Genomic DNA, 17,384 nt, shown 5'->3' on the forward strand with positions numbered 1-17,384 from the left:
TTTGTCGGCTGAATGAGATATCCAAATTCGATGCATACCCCATACCCCGTATTGATGAGTTAGTTGACTGCCTAGGCAATGCCAGATTTTTGACCACCCTTGATTTAACAAAGGGATACTGGCATATTCCCGTTGCCAAAGATGCGAAAGAAAAGTCGGCATTCTCTACCCCACAGGGTCTGTTTCAATATACTGTTCTTCCTATTGGACTGCATGGGGGACCTGCCACCTTCCAGCATCTCATGGACAAGCTCTTACGGCCCCATACCAGTTATGCAGCGGCATACCTGGGTGATGTGGTTATCCACACCCCCGACTGGGAAACCCACTTAGGAAAGGTGGAAGCGGTTCTGGACACGCTAAGATGGGCTAGCCTAACAGCCAACCCAGCCCAGTGTGTTATAGGGCTAGCCAAGGCTAAATATCTTGGCTGCATTGTAGGAAGGGGCATGGTCAAGCCCCAACTAAACAAATGAGAGGCTATCCAAAATTGGCCCCGGACAAATAGGAAAAAGCAAGTCCAGGCATTCCTGGCTGTGGTGGGGTACTACCGACAATTTATTCCCCATTTTGCTACCAGAGCGAGTCCCCTGACAGACCTGATAAAAGCCCAGGGTCCAGACATGGTGAAGTGGACAGATGCCGCAGAGAAAGCATTCATGGATCTACAGACAGCCCTCTGCAGTAACTCCGTGCTTATAGCCCCAGACTGCAACAAATAATTCATTTTACAAACAGATGCATCTGAAGTAGGATTGGGAGCTGTCCTATCGCAGATGAATGGAGATGAAGAACACCCAATCCTCTACCTCAGCAGGAAACTCCTCTCGAGAGAGCAGAAGTATGCCGTGGTTGAAAGAGAGTGCTTAGCTGTGAAATGGGCCATGGAAACACTACATTATTACCTTCTGGGACGACGGTTTACCCTTGTGACCGACCATGCACCCCTCCAGTGGATGCAGTGAAATAAAGAGAAGAATGCAAGGGTGACCAGATGGTTCCTGTCCCTACAACCTTTCCAATTCACCATACAACACCGGGCTGGAAGCCACCATGGCAATGCAGATGGCTTGTCACAAGTACACTGCCTGATGTCCCAAGTTGCCCAACCCCATAGTGTTGAGCTGGGGGGGAGGGGGGGATATGTGATAGGGTTGGGCCAGATGGCTATAGGAGAGTAATCCTATTGGGATCCAGGAAGTGGGAGGGCGAAGCCCGTCCACTGCTAAAGGAACCCCCCCAGCCTAAAAGGGGGATCCACAGGACCTAGATACCAAAAAGTTCCAGAGGACAACTAATGAAATAACAGGGACAGGAGTGTGGTCAAAGGGTCAAACGAAGGGAACCGGACAGAGACTGAGCAGAGAATCCCGGACAGCGCCCACTGCTCCTCAAAGGCGTCAAGGGAGTCAGAGAATGCCACCCAGAGGAACTCTGCCCGGATATGTGAACGGACCGAGGATCAGAAATAGGCCCCACAGTCACAGGAGACTCCATCGGCCAACCTCCTCACTCTGGTTTTATAGATGGCCATTTTAGTTAGGACCAGGAGGAGGTTGACCAGGAGATCCCGTGACTTTGTGGGGCCACGGATAGGGAGTGCATAGATAAGAAGGTGAGGGGAAAAGTGCAACCAAAAGCGTAATAAATATTGGTGAGGAGCTGGAAAAGAGGCTGCAGCCTGGCACACTCCAGGCCAGCCAGAACTCCCGGAAGGATGCCATGAAGCCCACATCCTCCAGCAAGCTGTTGTTGAAATGCCAATAGGCTGACCCCGGTGGCTAAAAGATGGTCAGAAAATGGGGCCGGCCGGATGCTGGAGGAGTGGGCTCGTGAAAGACGGAAGTGTGATAAATAAATGCGGTCCAACCAGGAGTGGCTCGACTGATGGGCCTCCACCCGGACAAAGGTGAACGTGGAAGTGTCATCCGGGTGGTTCGACTATCTCCTGGAGGACGGCGGCGGCTCACGTCCCCTCCCAGGACCAGGCAATCCTGAGGATCCAAGGTGTCAGCATGGATTCACCAAGGACCTGACTAATCTAATTGCCTTCTATGATGAGATAACTGGCTCTGTGGATGAGGGAAAATCAGTGGACCTGTTATTCCTTGACTCTAGCAAAGCTTTTGACACGATCTCCAACAGTATTCTTGCCAGCAAGTTAAAGAAATATGGGCTGGATGAATGGACGATAAGGTGGATAGAAAGCTGGCTAGATCATCGAGCTCAACGGGTAGTGATCAATGGCTCCATGTCTAGTTGGCAGCTGGTATCAAGCAGAGTGCCCCAAAGGTCAGTCCTGGGGCTGGTTTTGTTCAATATCTTCATTAATGATCTGGAGGATGATGTGGATTGCACCCTCAGCAAGTTCGCAGATGACACTAAACTGGGAGGAGAGGTAGATATGCTGGTGGGTAGGGATAGGATACAGAGGGCCCTAGACAAATTAGAGGATTGGGCCAAAAGAAATCTGATGAGGTTCAACAAGGACAAGGGCAGAGTCCTGCACTTAGGACGGAAGAATCCCATGCACCGCTACAGACTAGGGACCGAATGGCTAGGCAGCAGTTCTGCATAAAAGAACCTAGGGGTTACAGTGGATGAGAAGCTGGATATGAGTCAACAGTGTGCCCTTGTTGCCAAGAAGGCCAATGGCATTTGGGCTGTATAAGTAGGGGCATTGCTGGCAGATCAAGGGACGTGATCGTTCCCCTCTATTCGACATTGGTGAGGCGTCATCTGGAGTACTGTGTCCAGTTCTGGGCCCCCCACTTCAAGAAGGAGGTGGAAAAATTGGAAAATGTCCAGCGGAGGGCAACAAAAATGATTAGAGGACTGGAACACATGACTTCTGAGGAGAGGCTGAGGGAACTGGGATTGTTTATAGGTTTCAGAGTAGCAGCCGTGTTAGTCTGTATTCGCAAAAAGAAAAGGAGTACTTGTGGCACCTTAGAGACTAACAAATTTATTAGAGCATAAGCTTTCGTGAGCTACAGCTCACGAAAGCTTATGCTCTAATAAATTTGTTAGTCTCTAAGGTGCCACAAGTCCTCCTTTTCTTTTTGGGATTGTTTAGTCTGTGGAAGGGAAGAATGAGGGGGGATTTGATAGCTGCTTTCAACTACCTGAAAGGGGGTTCCAAAGAGGATGGATCTAGACTGTTCTCAGTGGTAGCAGATGACGGAACAAGGAGTAATGGTCTCAAGTTGCAGTGGGGGAGGTTTAGGTTAGATATTAGGAAAAACTTTTTCACTAGGAGGGTGGTGAAGCACTGGGAATGGGTTACCTAAAGAGATGGTGGAATCTCCTTCCTTTGAGGTTTTTAAGGACAGGCTTGACAAAGCCCTGGCTGGGATGATTTAGTTGGGGATTGGTCCTGCGTTGAGCAGGGGACCTCCTGAGGTCCCTTCCAACCCTGATATTCTATGATTCTATGATTCTGTTACTTGTAGGCTCTGAAGTTTTATATTTTTTTTTGAGTGCAGTTATGTAGCAAAAAAAAAATCTACATTTGTAAATTGCACTGTCATGACAAGAGATAGCACTACAGTACTAGTATGAGGTGAACTGAAAAATATTATTTCTTTTGTTCATCATTTTACAGTGAAAATATTTGTAATAAAAATATACACTTTGATTTCAGTTACAACACAGAATACAATGTATATGAAAATGTAGAAAAACATCCAAAATATTTAATAAATTTCAATCGGTATCTATTGTTTAACAGTGCGATTAAAACTGTGATTAATTTTTTTAATTGTGATAAATTTTTTGAGTTAATCACGTGATTAATTGACAGCCCTAATGAAAATCCTCTTTCGCAACGTTTCAACCATTGAAAGCTCCATCTAAAATGCCCTCAACTAGTTTCACTTGATCTCCAAATACAGCTCCAAAGCAGGCCTGGCCTGTACTTCCCTCATTGCATTTGCTGTTAGCTATGTCCGTAGTGTAATGTTGCTGAGAAACGCTATCTGATCTTCAGGTTTTTGTTTGCTAAATATTATATTAACTAGTATTAGCTCAGGCTGCTAGTCCATGTTATCCACCTGGCTATAAAGCACTGACGGATGCATGGCCAATAGTCTGTATGTATATATCTTTTCTCCAGGTCTTGGCATTACTGAGGCTGTTATTTGGAGGAGGGGTCTGTATGAGGAGTCATGCTTGCAGTCTGCTCAGATATTTATGCAATCATAAATTTTCTTCCCCTTTCACTGACTGCAGCCCCACACTGGAAGTTGAGAGAATCCCCTCACAAATCTGAATGCCAGCAGGACTGTTTCAAAGGGGACACAAGTTGTAACATGCCATACAATGCAAGGATGTGTATCTTGTTCTGTAAACTATCAAGAATTATTTCTTTTTAATTTCCAGCAACCACAGGACAAGCCATAAACTATAAAAAAACTATAAAAAACCAAGAGGAAACCTGATGGCTGGAACTTGCTGCTGAAAAAATGTATTAGAAAAGGTGCAGTCATTAATTTAAAAATATGGGGCTAGATTTTGCTCTCAGTTACACAGGGAGTTCAATGCAGTGTTCTTACAAATTTTGACCCTGGAGTTTGGGCACTTGACACTTACTTCAGTCACACGGCAGGCTAATTGAGTGCAGAACTTGACCCATGTTTAAGACAAAGATACATCTCAAAATTGCCATTACATGATATAAAGAGAAGTGATACCTTTTATTTGTAGAGAAGGAGTGAGGCTTTTAAAGCACTAAACATACTGGTAGCAAGCTAGCACTGTCACAAGGAAGGAGGCTATGGCTTTCTCATATTTTTACTAGCCTGGTGAGGTCCTCAAACTAGTTGCAAAATCTCCTGCTTCTCCACCCCCAGCATCTCTTCAGCACCCATATTCTTAAAGCATTTTTGCTTTTATTAATATGATCAGAGCTCTCACACTGATTTGGGAGTGCTCCAAAGAAACCAGAGTAATCACAGGGTTCTACTGGATCTTGTGCAACAGCCTATCCTGGCTTTTCTGGGGCTAAGAGTTTCATTACTTGTAGTCTCCTTAATGACCAATCTTCAGCCTTCACAGATTGTTGGATTTAGAGGATTGGGAAATAACATATTAATAGTAAATTGGCAGCAATTCCTTAGTTGTACTAAAGTCCGCCATCTGAATCCAACGGGTCGTCAAGACAGCCTCCCTTTTCAGAAGATTAATTATAACATGAGCTGATCTGGAGATTATGACAGACAAGAGCAACAAATGGCAACTCCCCCAGAGACAAAATACAGGTAAAAGTCTGTGGTTAAAAGGAACCCATTTCCTGCAGTGATCAACAGAGGGGTGAAAAGAAGAGATTGCCTTATTTTCTAAATAAATGCCCCTTCCCCATTTTTGTACGTTAAAAACTGCCGACCTGTTTATCATTGGTGTTGTGTGTCACTTACAAATCTGCTCCATAGTTATGTAGCACAAGGTGCGGGGCGTGGGTGGGGAGAAATATTACACGTCCCCTTGCTGTTTTACAAAGGGGGAAAAGCAGGAGGGTCCTAGTCCGAGTTTTTGCCTCTTCACACTGTAAATAACTGACCCCGGGTCACGCCGCTTATCCCTTTCACCCTCTGCAGGCTGTTTCCTTGCGAAGCACAGAAATTCAGAGCCCTCTGGTTTCCATTTTTGTCCACTAGCGACCCCTACCGCTAGAGAGCGCAATAATCCTACGTGGTTTGAATTCTTTCCACGTTTATTTCAGATCAAGCTGTATTGAGTATTTTCAAATCCACAGGCCACGGATCCTTTGCATTAGGGGCACGAGAAGGAAAGCGCGACCTGTAGATCAGAATGGAAAATAGGGTCGCGCTCTGCACGTGTTTCAGAGGAGCAGCCGCGTTAGTCTGTATTCGCAAAGAAGAACAGGAGGACTTGTGGCACCTTAGAGACTAACAAATTGATTTGAGCATAAGCTTTCGTGAGCTACAGCTCACTTGGCCTTTGGAACTCAACACGCTTTACATGCCCCTGTCACAAAAATAAAATCCAGGGAAACTGGGAATTTCAAGTGCTGTATTTCTGCCCAAACAGCATCTCTGGCTGCTCCGAACTGGTCATTGCAATGCGTGGAGACGAGCACTGCACAATGCGTACACCCCAATGCCTGCCCTCCCCCAGCTCAGCTCCCCACAGGGTCCTAGTCACGGGGGGGCGGGTTTTTTTCCTTCAATTAAACGTATCAACATTCCATCGATCACCGCCCCTCCCCCCAGCCTGGTCCGGGGGGGAGGGGGGGCTCCGCCCTCTGTAATGTATCAATGTCCCATCCCCTACCCCCCGCCTTCCCCGTTGGGTGAAATCCAATCACCGTCCTTCCTCCCCGCCTCTGTGGATATGGGGGAGCGTCACAGCCTTGCTATTGTTATGCAAATAAGAGGCTGCCTAAAAGGAGCTGCCCAGGGCATCCTGCCCTCTAAAGGCGCCCAGGGACGTGGCTGCGGGGGATCCGCCTGGGGGAGCACTAAGGGAACGGGGGGATCTGCTACGAGACAAGAGCCCCGCTCTGGGATACGCACAGCAGCTGCCCCCACCTCCCCCTGGCTCCGGGCACAGCGACAGAGACTCCACGCTGCACCTCTCCCGGCCGGGCTCCGCCGCTCCTAGGGACCGAGCCAGGCTTCCCCTCCGGCCGCCGGCTCCACCTGGATGCGCAGCCGGGGCGGATAGCAGCGGCGGCGGCAGCAGCGGGGCGCTCGCCGGCCGCCAGCCGCACGCACCCTGGGAGCCGCACGGAAGCTGCTGGGCCGGGCGCGGGGGGGCGCGCAGCCGTACCGCGGGGAAGCTCGGGGCCCCGGGGGTCTCTTAGCCGGGCCTGATCCGATCCGCCAGCCCCCGAGCTGCCCCGCGCCCCGGCCCCGGCTCTTTGCTGCTTCCATGAGCATCCGCGCCCAGCGGCTTGTCCGGAGGCCGCGCTCCCAGCCGCAGGGCGCGCCGCTTGCGCGCCGAGCCCCCGCCCCTAGCGCCGGGCTCGCGGGGCGCCCCTGCCGAGCTGGGTGAGGCGGCGCGGGGCACGGAGACCTGCGGCCGCCCGGCACCGCTGCGCCCGGATCCAGCTGCCCGGCCGCGGCCATGAGCCAGACGGAGCTGTCCACCTGCTCGGCCCCGCAGAGCCAGCGCATCTTCCAGGAGGCGGTGCGCAAGGGCAACACCAAGGAGCTGCAGTCGCTGCTGCAGAACATGACGAACTGCGAGTTCAACGTCAACTCGTTCGGGCCCGAGGGGCAGACGGCCCTGCACCAGTCCGTCATCGACGGCAACCTGGAGCTCGTCAAGCTGCTCGTCAAGTTCGGCGCCGACATCCGCCTGGCCAACCGCGACGGCTGGAGCGCGCTGCACATCGCCGCCTTCGGGGGCCACCAGGACATCGTGCTCTACCTGATCACCAAGGCCAAGTACTCCGCGGGCAGCCGGTGACGCTGCGGCCGCCGGGCCCGGGCCGGGGCTCCCCGTGGCGGGCAGCGGCGCGCTCTGCAGGACGGGCTGGGCGGGCGGCTCGAGCCCCCCGGGGCGGGGGCCGCGTCTGCTCCGGCCGCGCTGGGAGCGGATAACCCCGGGACGTCCCACCCCGCACGCGCACACGGCTGCCGCCCGGGCTGCCCCACGCGGGGGCGCCCGGCGGACTCCGGCCCCGGCCGCCCAAGGGGCCGCCCCGGGCCAGCGCGCTGCGCCCCGCGGGCTGCTCCAGCTGAGGCCGGCAGGGCAGGACCCGGCCCTCCAGGAGACGGGGGACCTCTCCGAGGGGCGGCTGGGCCCTTCCTCCCCGCGGCTGCCTGGCCCGGGACAAGGGTGCCTTCCTCAGCCGAGCCCGCTGACCCGAGCCGCGGCCGGCCCCCAGGTGAGGTTAGGCGGCCGCCTGTGGGCTGGGGGGCCGCGGTCCGGGAGCCGTGACTGACCCGCCTCGGGGCGGGCAAAGCAGCCGCATCGCCGGACACAGGGCAGAGCTGGGGCGTGGGTTGATTGTTTATTATTGTTTCAATGACAAAGCTGCTTGGACTCCATGTTTTTTGCAAAGAAATCTGGGGGCCCACAAAGATTTTACTGAAAAACCATTTAACTGCTTTCAAAGGGGTTTTGTCTTTCAAGGGTTTTTTCTCCTACTGTAATTTGTTTTCTATCTTGTTTGTTTGTTTGTTTGTTTGTTTGTTTGGGGGTTTTTTTGGCCATCTACCTCGGCTGCGCTCACAGCATTCACGGTTTCAGTCAGAGATCTGGTCAGATGCTTTAAAATGCGCTCACGTTCCCCCCGCCCTGGGGCCCCCCCAGCCGATCAGTTTGCTGGCTTGTCAGTCCCTGGAGGCTGTCCCTGATTTTAAAAAAAGAAAAGGAGGACTTGTGGCACCTTAGAGACTAACCAATTTATTAGAGCATAAGCTTTCGTGAGCTACAGCTCACTTCATCGGATGCATTTGAGCATGTTCTTCTGTGTGTGCGTGTATATAAATCTCCCCTCTGTTTTTTCCACCAGATGCATCCGATGAACTGAGCTGTAGCTCACGAAAGCTTATGCTCTAATAAATTGGTTAGTCTCTAAGGTGCCACAAGTCCTCCTTTTCTTTTTGCGGATACAGACTAACACGGCTGCTACCCTGAAACCTGATTTTAAAGCATTCTGGCTCAGGAGTGAATTCACTTCAGCATTTTTAGGAGATCAAAGTGTAAGGTGTTTAAAACCAATCGGTGCTCTTTCCTCTCTCTTTTTTTTTTTTTATCAATGCAACTTGTAAAGTACGGCAGGAGCAGAGGCTCTGTCTCTCGTGAGCGGGGCGGCTGCGCTGAACTGTAGCCCCCTGCGGCAAAGCGTGTAAAAGTGTCTCTTTTGCAGTCTTCTCCCATTGGTTTTACACGCTCGCTGAGCTCTGATTTCTGAGGCTCTGTGCTGGAATCTGACCGACCCTTTCCCCCAGCTGGTCCCTCCTTCTTCTCAGCCTTTCCTTGGATCCAGCTTAGGCCTACTCTTGACTCCATTCCGCCTGCTGAGGGCCCAGGAAAGACACTTGCTCCCTTTGTATCTTTCTCTCTCCAGTGCAACGCGAGCGAACCCCGGATTTAAACAATAAAAGTGAAATGAAATAAACGCTCGAGGCGGAGGAATTGCTTTTGCACAGGAAAAGAGTGTGAGCGCCCCCTGCAGTCTAGGAGGAAAGTTTCAAGAACAACCCGAAAACTACTGAGAAATAGTTTGGGATTTTTTTTCTTTTTTTAACTTTGGTGAAACTTGGCCGAACGCTTCTCAATGCAGATTGATTCCATCTGACTTTATATAAAGGAAAGGGCGGAAGAGGAACCCATCTTAACCTGCATTTGGAAGTGACTGCACATGTAATTGCAATGCTGCTTTTTGTTGCCATGGCACTATAACATCCACTTAAAAAAATGCAGAAAATTTCAGAAGTCTCCTTTCCACCGTTGGTCTTTTATCCCTCTTTGTTTGTCTGCACTAAACCCCTTATCACTGCCATCTCCTTGCTATCCTCTCGTATTCCCCTTATCCAAACCATTACAATTAAAAAAATAGTTATCTACTGTTTTGTTGTTGTTGTTGTTATAACTATTTATCATATATGTATATATTTGTGGGTGATGTTTGTGTGCCTGGTTTTGTCTGAAGCTATTTGTGAGTGGTTCAAAGTACGGTTTGGAAAATATGCATTTTTTCTAGTCTTAAAACTAAACTTGAGTCTGCCATGGGTGTTTTTTTTCATTGCACTGAATATTCTGCTTTGTCTATGATGGTTTCACCTGCAGTTTTTTCTCTCTTAAACAATTGATATGATTAAAAAGTTCCAGATTGAAAAAAAAGAAGAAGCCCTTTTGAAAGTGTCTATAGTTAATGCTGTAATTTAAAAGGAACTTCTTAGTTTGCAAACTTTCTCTGTGAGCATTGAAGATGGTTGGTGCTTCTCTGTTAGGGGGGGACAATATCTTTTCTAATGAGGTTTTATTACAGTTACCAGACGGTTGCACATTTTTTTAAACTAACGGATTTGCCACAATGACATGTCATAACATTTATGGCATAATATTAAAACCGTCGTGTATTTTAAAGCCAAGTTCTAGATTGATTTTTTTAAAGAAATCTTGGTTATAAACCCAATGCTAAAGGGAGTTCTGTCCAGTGTTGTAAAGACAACATAATGTAACCCATATTTATATTTTTATAAAATACCTATTAAGACTGTGAATCTCTTGTGTGAATTGCTAAGTGAGTTTAAGAAAAGTATTGTTCCTCTTCAGCTTATTGGAGCTTTAGGCATGATTAGAATTCGAAAATTGTACATTGGGGAAGGGGGTTTGCTCTGGAATTGTGCGTTGATGTATTTTTGCATCACTTTTTTTTTTAAATTTATTTTACTGAAAAGCTGCTGCCCTTCCTAGTCCCTATAGTTTCAATTTTCTATGCAACCCCACAAACCCCAGAGAGATATATATATATTTTGTTATCCTGAGAAATAAAAGGGATGCTGATTTATTCAAATTTAAATGAGGTTTTTTTCCCCCCTCTTGTTTGGCTCATAGTGCTGCTGACCCTTCATGCCAAAATGGGGAGTAGAAGAAAAAAGACAGGTTGGGGGAGGCTCTTTTGTGCATGACTGGTCACCTTTTGGCAGTCATCTTTTTTATTGTTATTATTATTTTTGTAAGAAGAATATATTGATAATGTCAGTGAAATAAGCAGACATTGAAGCTGATGCACAGATTGCTCCAGAAAGGAGTTTTTCTGTAGATTTTTCTCTAGATGCGAATACCTTTTTTAATTATGTTAATTAATGTTAAGAATTTTTAGGCTTATATTGAAGCTGTATGTGGGTCACTATATGATCATTTCTAACTGGATAAAGTCTGTACAGTACAGCATATTCCTGAGTGTATGATATAGACTTGTAGCCCCAGAGTGAGAAATTTATAAATAAATTTTTCATTTTCTTTTTATAAAAAAAAATGTGGCTTTTTGGTTTGTTCTTTCCCACATGTACATCAGTGAAATTACAGTCTTGGTAGTGACAACTCCTCATGTGCCTGGAACAAGAAAGCAGGTAGCTACATTGCGAAGGTATTGCTCCTGCCCGGTGTGGAAAACGTTGATCAGAAGCTTGTGGTGTACACTGCCTTTCATCCAAGTGCCCTTGAATGTATTTGAAAATGTGGAACATGGAAAGCCAACACATCTGTTGAACTCTGGAGTAAATAAAGATTTGTGAAGCGTTTCCAAGCAACAGGGAGTGGAATAAATCTCAGGCTTGTAAACGCTACAGGATTGCACTCTCATTTTCTGACAGTGAACTAGTTAGTCTCTCTCTCTCTTTTAATCACATGTTGCATTTTCCTCTGTGCTAATTATTCCTCTAATATGCTGGCTTAGATCAGGATGATGAGCAAATACTGTCTTCCTCTAGCCATGGCTTCAATACAGTTATATCCCCTAGATTTGAAATCCTATGTCTAAGTTATTAAACTGCTATCTCCATTCATTTGTATAGAAAAATAAATATAGCAGCCTTCTTGCATCAGACAAACCCCAGAGGTGTCATTCAGAGGGTTGTAAGGCTTTGTCATCGTTCAATCCCACCATCTGGGTTCTGATCCTGTGAGGTGTTGGGCATTCTTCGCTCCCACGGTGAAGTCTATGGGAGCACCTCCTGGATCAGGCTAATGGGCATGTAAATATTCCCTGTCACGCACCCAGCACACTATTTCATAAACCCCATTGTCCCTGAGCCACGCAGGCTGATGAGAGTGCTTTAGGTTACACTTTAAGTTGCTGGGTTTGGGAGTTGAAGTCACTTCCTGAGTGGAGTGTTTCAGTTTAATGTGCTGAAAATAAAGTTAAATGGAAAAACCCAAGCTCTGTGGCAATGTGTGTAAGCTGTCCTGCCCAGCCCCTCTGGCCTTGTAGGTCCTAAGCATTCTGGCTTCTCTGCTGCTGTGTGGCAAGATCTATTCATGCACGCTTCTAGATTAAGGCTCTTGTTACTGAAACTGAGCTTACACCCATTGAAGTCAGTGGATGTTTTGTTGTTGATTTCAATGGGAACAGGATCGGGCAAAGCATAGGACCCTAGTCTGAATATTCCCAAGGACTGGTGGAGATTAGCTCCAGGTTTGGGATTGCCCCATCTTTCTATAAATGCCCAATCCTGCATCCATGGATATCCATGGGAGTTTTGCTGTTGGCTTCAATGGATGCCGGATCAAGCCCCAGGCTAACAATTTTGGACCCTGCACATAGGCTGGTGAGAGAGCACTTCCTGATGTGCATTACCAGAGCCCTGAGCGTGGTTTGCCAAAATGTGAATACACAAGTATATATAACCCTAGCAAGCTGACTGCCCAGCTGCTCTGGGAAACATTCAGCATTGTCTGGGTCACATCTGTGTGATACCAGCCTCGGTGCAGTACTGGTGTGATACTAGCACGGGCTGATATGCCTTATGAAGTAAGACCTTGTACGTTTTATTTAGAAACATATTTCAGTTAAATGCCAGGAAGGGGCAGAAACTGCCCAGCTCTCCCTAGAATGCTGCCAATCCCTTGACTACAGCAAGCAAGAGATTTTTATTTTGAAAGCTGCATTAAACTAATTGCAGCCCAGGCTGCAGCCTGGAGCAAACACTTCTGAACCCCTGAAAAGGGGTCAGCTCCTTAACTCCACTGCTTTGCTCCCAGTGGGTTCCCATAGGCTGTGATGGTCTGAGGTTGGGCCCACACTTGGAAGGGTCTTCCCTGGGCAGGAGGAGTGGAGAGAGCAGTATTCCTTTGACTTCAGAGTTGCCCAAAGGCCCAGCACATGGAGGAGGCAAGATCCCACTCTGCGCTTGCTGTCCACTTGAGCTTGGCTGAGGCAGTGTTCGCAAGGAAGCCGATTGCAGGTTTGGCTGAGTCAGGACCAGGCCTTTGCTTTTGGAGCATTTTTCATGATAATTTTGCTGGCACTGAAAATGCCTAATTACAAACCTCACAACACTTAGAGGAGGAAAAATAGCTGTGTCCACAAGTAATTAATTTCCTCCAGAGCTTCCTACCCTAATGGGACTTGTTCTGGCAACGGCTTCTGCATGGGTGTTGGTTCTTGAGCTATTGGGAAACTGAGCTATGCTGAAGAGTAGCATCACAAACAGCCTGCAACAGCCTCAGGAGCGGCCGGTGAGGGGGGCATGCAGTTGTGACTTAGCAGTTGCAGCTGCTGGCTGCTGTTTACACACAGGCTGCTTGCAGCTTGTGTATGGCTGGGGTGAAAGAGCAGCACATTAATAATCCTTCCATTTTTATCAGGAAAAAACCTTCCCAAGCCACCAGTCATAACATTTTGTCTCAGTGCATTTGTATTGCCCAGGGCTCTGAGCAGCAGCCAGGAGTCGGGGGAGGCCAGTTCAGTGGGGTTAGTGCTTACGGGTGGTAACGGGAGTGTGAGCATGTGGGAGGCAGCAGCAGTGGCCAGGCTCTTGTGAGGCCTAGCTTAGGAGCTCCAGGACAGCCTTCTCCAGCTCCAGCCTTCTAGGGGCAAAATAGTAAAGAATCCAAAGCTCTGGGTTAGTGTGCTGGAGTGGGAGGTAGCGTGTGACATCTGGGGCAGCTGGTGACCCCTTCTGGCCTTGAACTCTGTGACTCTGACCTGCGTCCCAGCTTCATTTTGAAACGTTAACGAATCCAAACCCATGGGAGCCACTGTCAGTACAGCAGATGCACCCATGGGAATAGGCCGTCAGCCGCTCCAGAACAGCGCTCCCATTGAGTTCACAGAGAGCTCCAGGTGCACAGTGCTTGCAGAACTGGCTTCTGCCTTTGGTCTTACATACTCCTGTTTGTGGGAGAGGGCCAGAGAGCTCGGCTCAGAGCCTATGCACTGGGTAGAATCTGTACCACACCTGACACCCAAGAGTAATACTTGGTGCTTCGCAAGCTGAGCTGCTCAACAGTCCCTCTTTGAGACACAAGGGGCATTTTCCCCATTACAGTGAGGGAAATGGAAGCACACTGAGGCCAAGGAACTGAGCACCCTCAGCCCACGTAGTAGTCAAGGCTCTCAGGGTATGTCTACACTATGAAATTAGGTCAATTTTATAGAAGTCGATTTTTAGAAATCGATTTTATACAGTCAATTGTATATGTCCCCACTAAGTGTATTAAGTCGGCGGAGTGCGTCCTCACTACTGTGGCTAGCATTGACTCACGGAGCGGTGCACTGTGGGAAGCTATCCCACAGTTCCTGCAGTTTCCACTGCCCATTGGAATTCTGGGCTAAGCTCCCAATGTCTGATGGGGCAAAAACATTGTCGCGGGTGGTTTTGGGTATATGTCAGTCTTCCTTCCCTCCCTCCATGAAAGCAACTTCAGACAATCATATTGCGCCTTTTTTCCCGGGTTACCCATGGAGACGCTATAGCACGGCAAGCATGGAGCCTGCTCAGCTCACCGCTGCTGTTGTGAGCATTGTAAACACCTTGCGCATTATACTGCAATATGTGCAGAACCTGGCTAAGAGACGGCAGCACGAGGACAATTGTGAGGAGGACATGGACACAGACATTCCTGAAAGCACGGGATGTGGCAATTGGGACATCATGGTGGCAGGGGGGCTGGTTGATACAGTGGAACACCGATACTGGGCCCGGCAAACAAGCACAGACTGGTGGGACCACATAGTTGTGCAGGTCTGGGATGATTCCTAGTGGCTGGGAAACTTTCGCTTGCATAAGGCCATTTTCCTGGAACTCTGTGAGTTGCTTTCCCCCACCCTGAAGCCCAGGAATACCAAGATGAGAGCAGCCCTGACAGTTGAGAAGCGAGTGGCGATAGCCCTGTGGAAGCTTGCAACGCCTGACTGCTACTGGTCAGTCGCGAATCAATTTGGAGTGGGCAAATCTACTGTGGGGACTGCTGTGATTCAAGTAGCCAACGTAATCACTAACGTTCTGCTATCAAGGGTAGAGACTCTGGGAAATGTGCAGGTCACAGTGGATGGCTTTGCTGCTATGGGTTTCCCTAACTGTGGTGGGGCGATAGACAGAACACATATCCCTATCTTGTCACCGGACCACCTTGCCAACCAGTACATAAATTGCAAGGGGTACTTCTCAATGGTGTTGCAAGCACTGGTGGATCACAAGGAATGTTTCACCGACATCAGTGTGGGATGACGCTTGCATCTTTAGGAACTCCAGGCTGTTTGAGCAGCTGCAAGAAGGGACTTACTTCCCAGACCAGAAAATTACTATTGGGGATGTTGAAATGCCAATAGTTACTCTTGGATACCCAGCCTACCCCTATTCCCATGGCTCATGAAGACATACACAGGCAGCCTGGACAGTAGTAAGGAGCAGTTCAACTATAGGCTGAGCAAGTGCAGAATGGTGGTAGAATGTGCCTTTGGACATTTAAAAGCTCACTGGTGCTGTTTGCTGACTAGGTTAAACTTCAGCACAACTAATATTCCCATTGTTATTACTGCTTTCTGTGTGCTCCACAATATCTGTGAGAGTAAGGGGGAGATGTTTATGGCGGGGTGGGAGGTTGAGGCAAATCGCCTAGCTGCCAATTTTGAACAGCCAGACACCAGAGCAATTAGAAGAGCACAGGTAGGTGTACTGTGCATCAGAGAGGCTTTGAAACCAGTTTCATGACTGGCCAGGCTAGAGTGTGACAGTTGTGTTTGTTTCTCCTTGATGCAAACCCGCCTCCTTTGTTGATTTTAATTCCCTGTAAGCCAACCACCCTCCCCACTTCAGTCACAGCTGGGAAAGGAAATAAAGTCACTATTGTTTTGATACCATGCATTATTTCTTTATTAATTAAAAAAAAAGGGAGATAACTGATAATGTAGCCCAGGTGGGGTACGGTTGGGGTGGAGGAGGAGCGAAAGACAAGGGCACATTGCTTATTGTAGCCACACTACAAATCAAAACTGTTTGAATGACAGCCTTCTGTTGCTTGGGCCATCCTCTGGAGTGGAGTGGCTGGGTGCCCGGAGACTCCCCCACGTTCTTGGGCGTCTTGGTGAGGAGGACATGGAACTTGGGGAGGAGGGCAGGCGGTTGTACAGTGGATGCAGTGGCCGTCTGTGCTCTTGTTGGCTTTCCCGCAGCTCCACCAGACCTCTGAGCATGTCCGTTTGCTCCCCCATTAGCCTCAGAATTGCATCCTGCCTCTTCTCATCACGCTCACTTAATGCTTTCCTGGACGCTGCCACTGAATGCCAGCATGCATTCAGCTGTGCCCTATCAGTGCGGGAGGACTGCATGAGCTCTGAAAACATGTCATCGCGAGTATGTTTTTTTTGCCTTCTAATCTGTGATAACCTCAGGGACAGAGATGATAGGGGGAGCATAGAAACATTTGCACCTCCCGGGGGATAAAAAGGGAAAGTAAAATTTAAGATGATACGTTTCTGAGAACAAAAGGGAGACTCTTTCACAGTGAATCAAGCAATTCACAGCAGACAGCACATGTGCTTTAGGTACAAGGTCACATTTTGCCTTTTATATTGAGCGTTGCCAGTATGGTGACACATCACACACGGCTGGACAACAGAATTCGGTTTCTGGGCAGCCATGGTAGGCCTAAGGGTAAACGGGTTTGGCTTCTAACACCTTCATAACATGTGGGAATGTTTTCAGACTGCAGCATCCTCCTTTCCCATAGCAAGCAATGCTGGTTGGGTTTGTCATTTAAAAGGAGGGCCTGCGGTTTTGGGGTGGATGTACAGCACACGCCTCCCCCCCCACCCCTCCACGTGGCTATTTGGGATGATCCCTTCACTTCTCCCTCCGCAGTGTGGCTATGGGATGATCCCTTTTAGCCAAGTGCAAACAGCCCAGCACAAACAGGGTCCTTTTACTGTTCCCTTACAAAAATTCCCCTATTTCAATCAGGTGACTGTGGATGATATCACTCTCCTGAGGCTAACACAGAAAGATGAAGACCGAATGTTGCTTGAATGCAACCAAAATCCAGGACCATTCGCTGCCACGCTTTGTGCTGCAATGATTCCAGACTATTTGCTACTGGCTTGGCATGGTAAAGTGTCCTACCATGGAGGACAAAATAAGGCAGCCCTCCCCAGAAACCTTCTGCAAAGGCTTTCAGAGTACCTCCAGGAGAGCTTCATGGAGATGACCCTGGAGGATTCCCGCTCCATCCCCAGACACGTTAACAGACTTTTCCAGTAGCTGTACTGGCCGTGAATGCATCCCAAGTCTTCAGGGCAAATCAAACATTAAACACTATTTCTTTTAAACCCTGTACTGTAGTTACAAATGTGCACTCATCAGAGGTACCTTCTCTGCCTTTAGGGTCGGCGATCCAGCCTTGGGAGGGTATTGGCTCCAGAGTGATCAAAATATCCTGGTTGCTGGGGAGAACGGATTAACCGC

At 48.6% G+C, this 17,384-nt stretch overlaps 1 protein-coding gene across 1 annotated transcript; it reads left to right on the forward strand.

The window, feature by feature from the left end:
- Positions 1–6,323: 6,323 nt before the first annotated feature.
- LOC119844262 (NOTCH regulated ankyrin repeat protein) lies at positions 6,324–8,436 on the forward strand. Its single transcript, XM_038374870.2, has one exon. It carries the CDS (start codon positions 7,087–7,089, stop codon positions 7,429–7,431), a length of 345 nt encoding a protein of 114 aa, XP_038230798.1. The 5' UTR covers positions 6,324–7,086; the 3' UTR covers positions 7,432–8,436.
- Positions 8,437–17,384: the final 8,948 nt, after the last annotated feature.

This window comes from Dermochelys coriacea, chromosome 16 (assembly GCF_009764565.3).
Source record: "Dermochelys coriacea isolate rDerCor1 chromosome 16, rDerCor1.pri.v4, whole genome shotgun sequence".
Taxonomy (NCBI): Eukaryota; Metazoa; Chordata; order Testudines; family Dermochelyidae; genus Dermochelys; species Dermochelys coriacea.

What these genes read in the sequence shown, in the direction of transcription:
- LOC119844262 (XM_038374870.2), top strand. Translation starts at nt 7,087, where the DNA reads ATGAGCCAGACGGAGCTGTCCACCTGCTCGGCCCCGCAGAGCCAGCGC.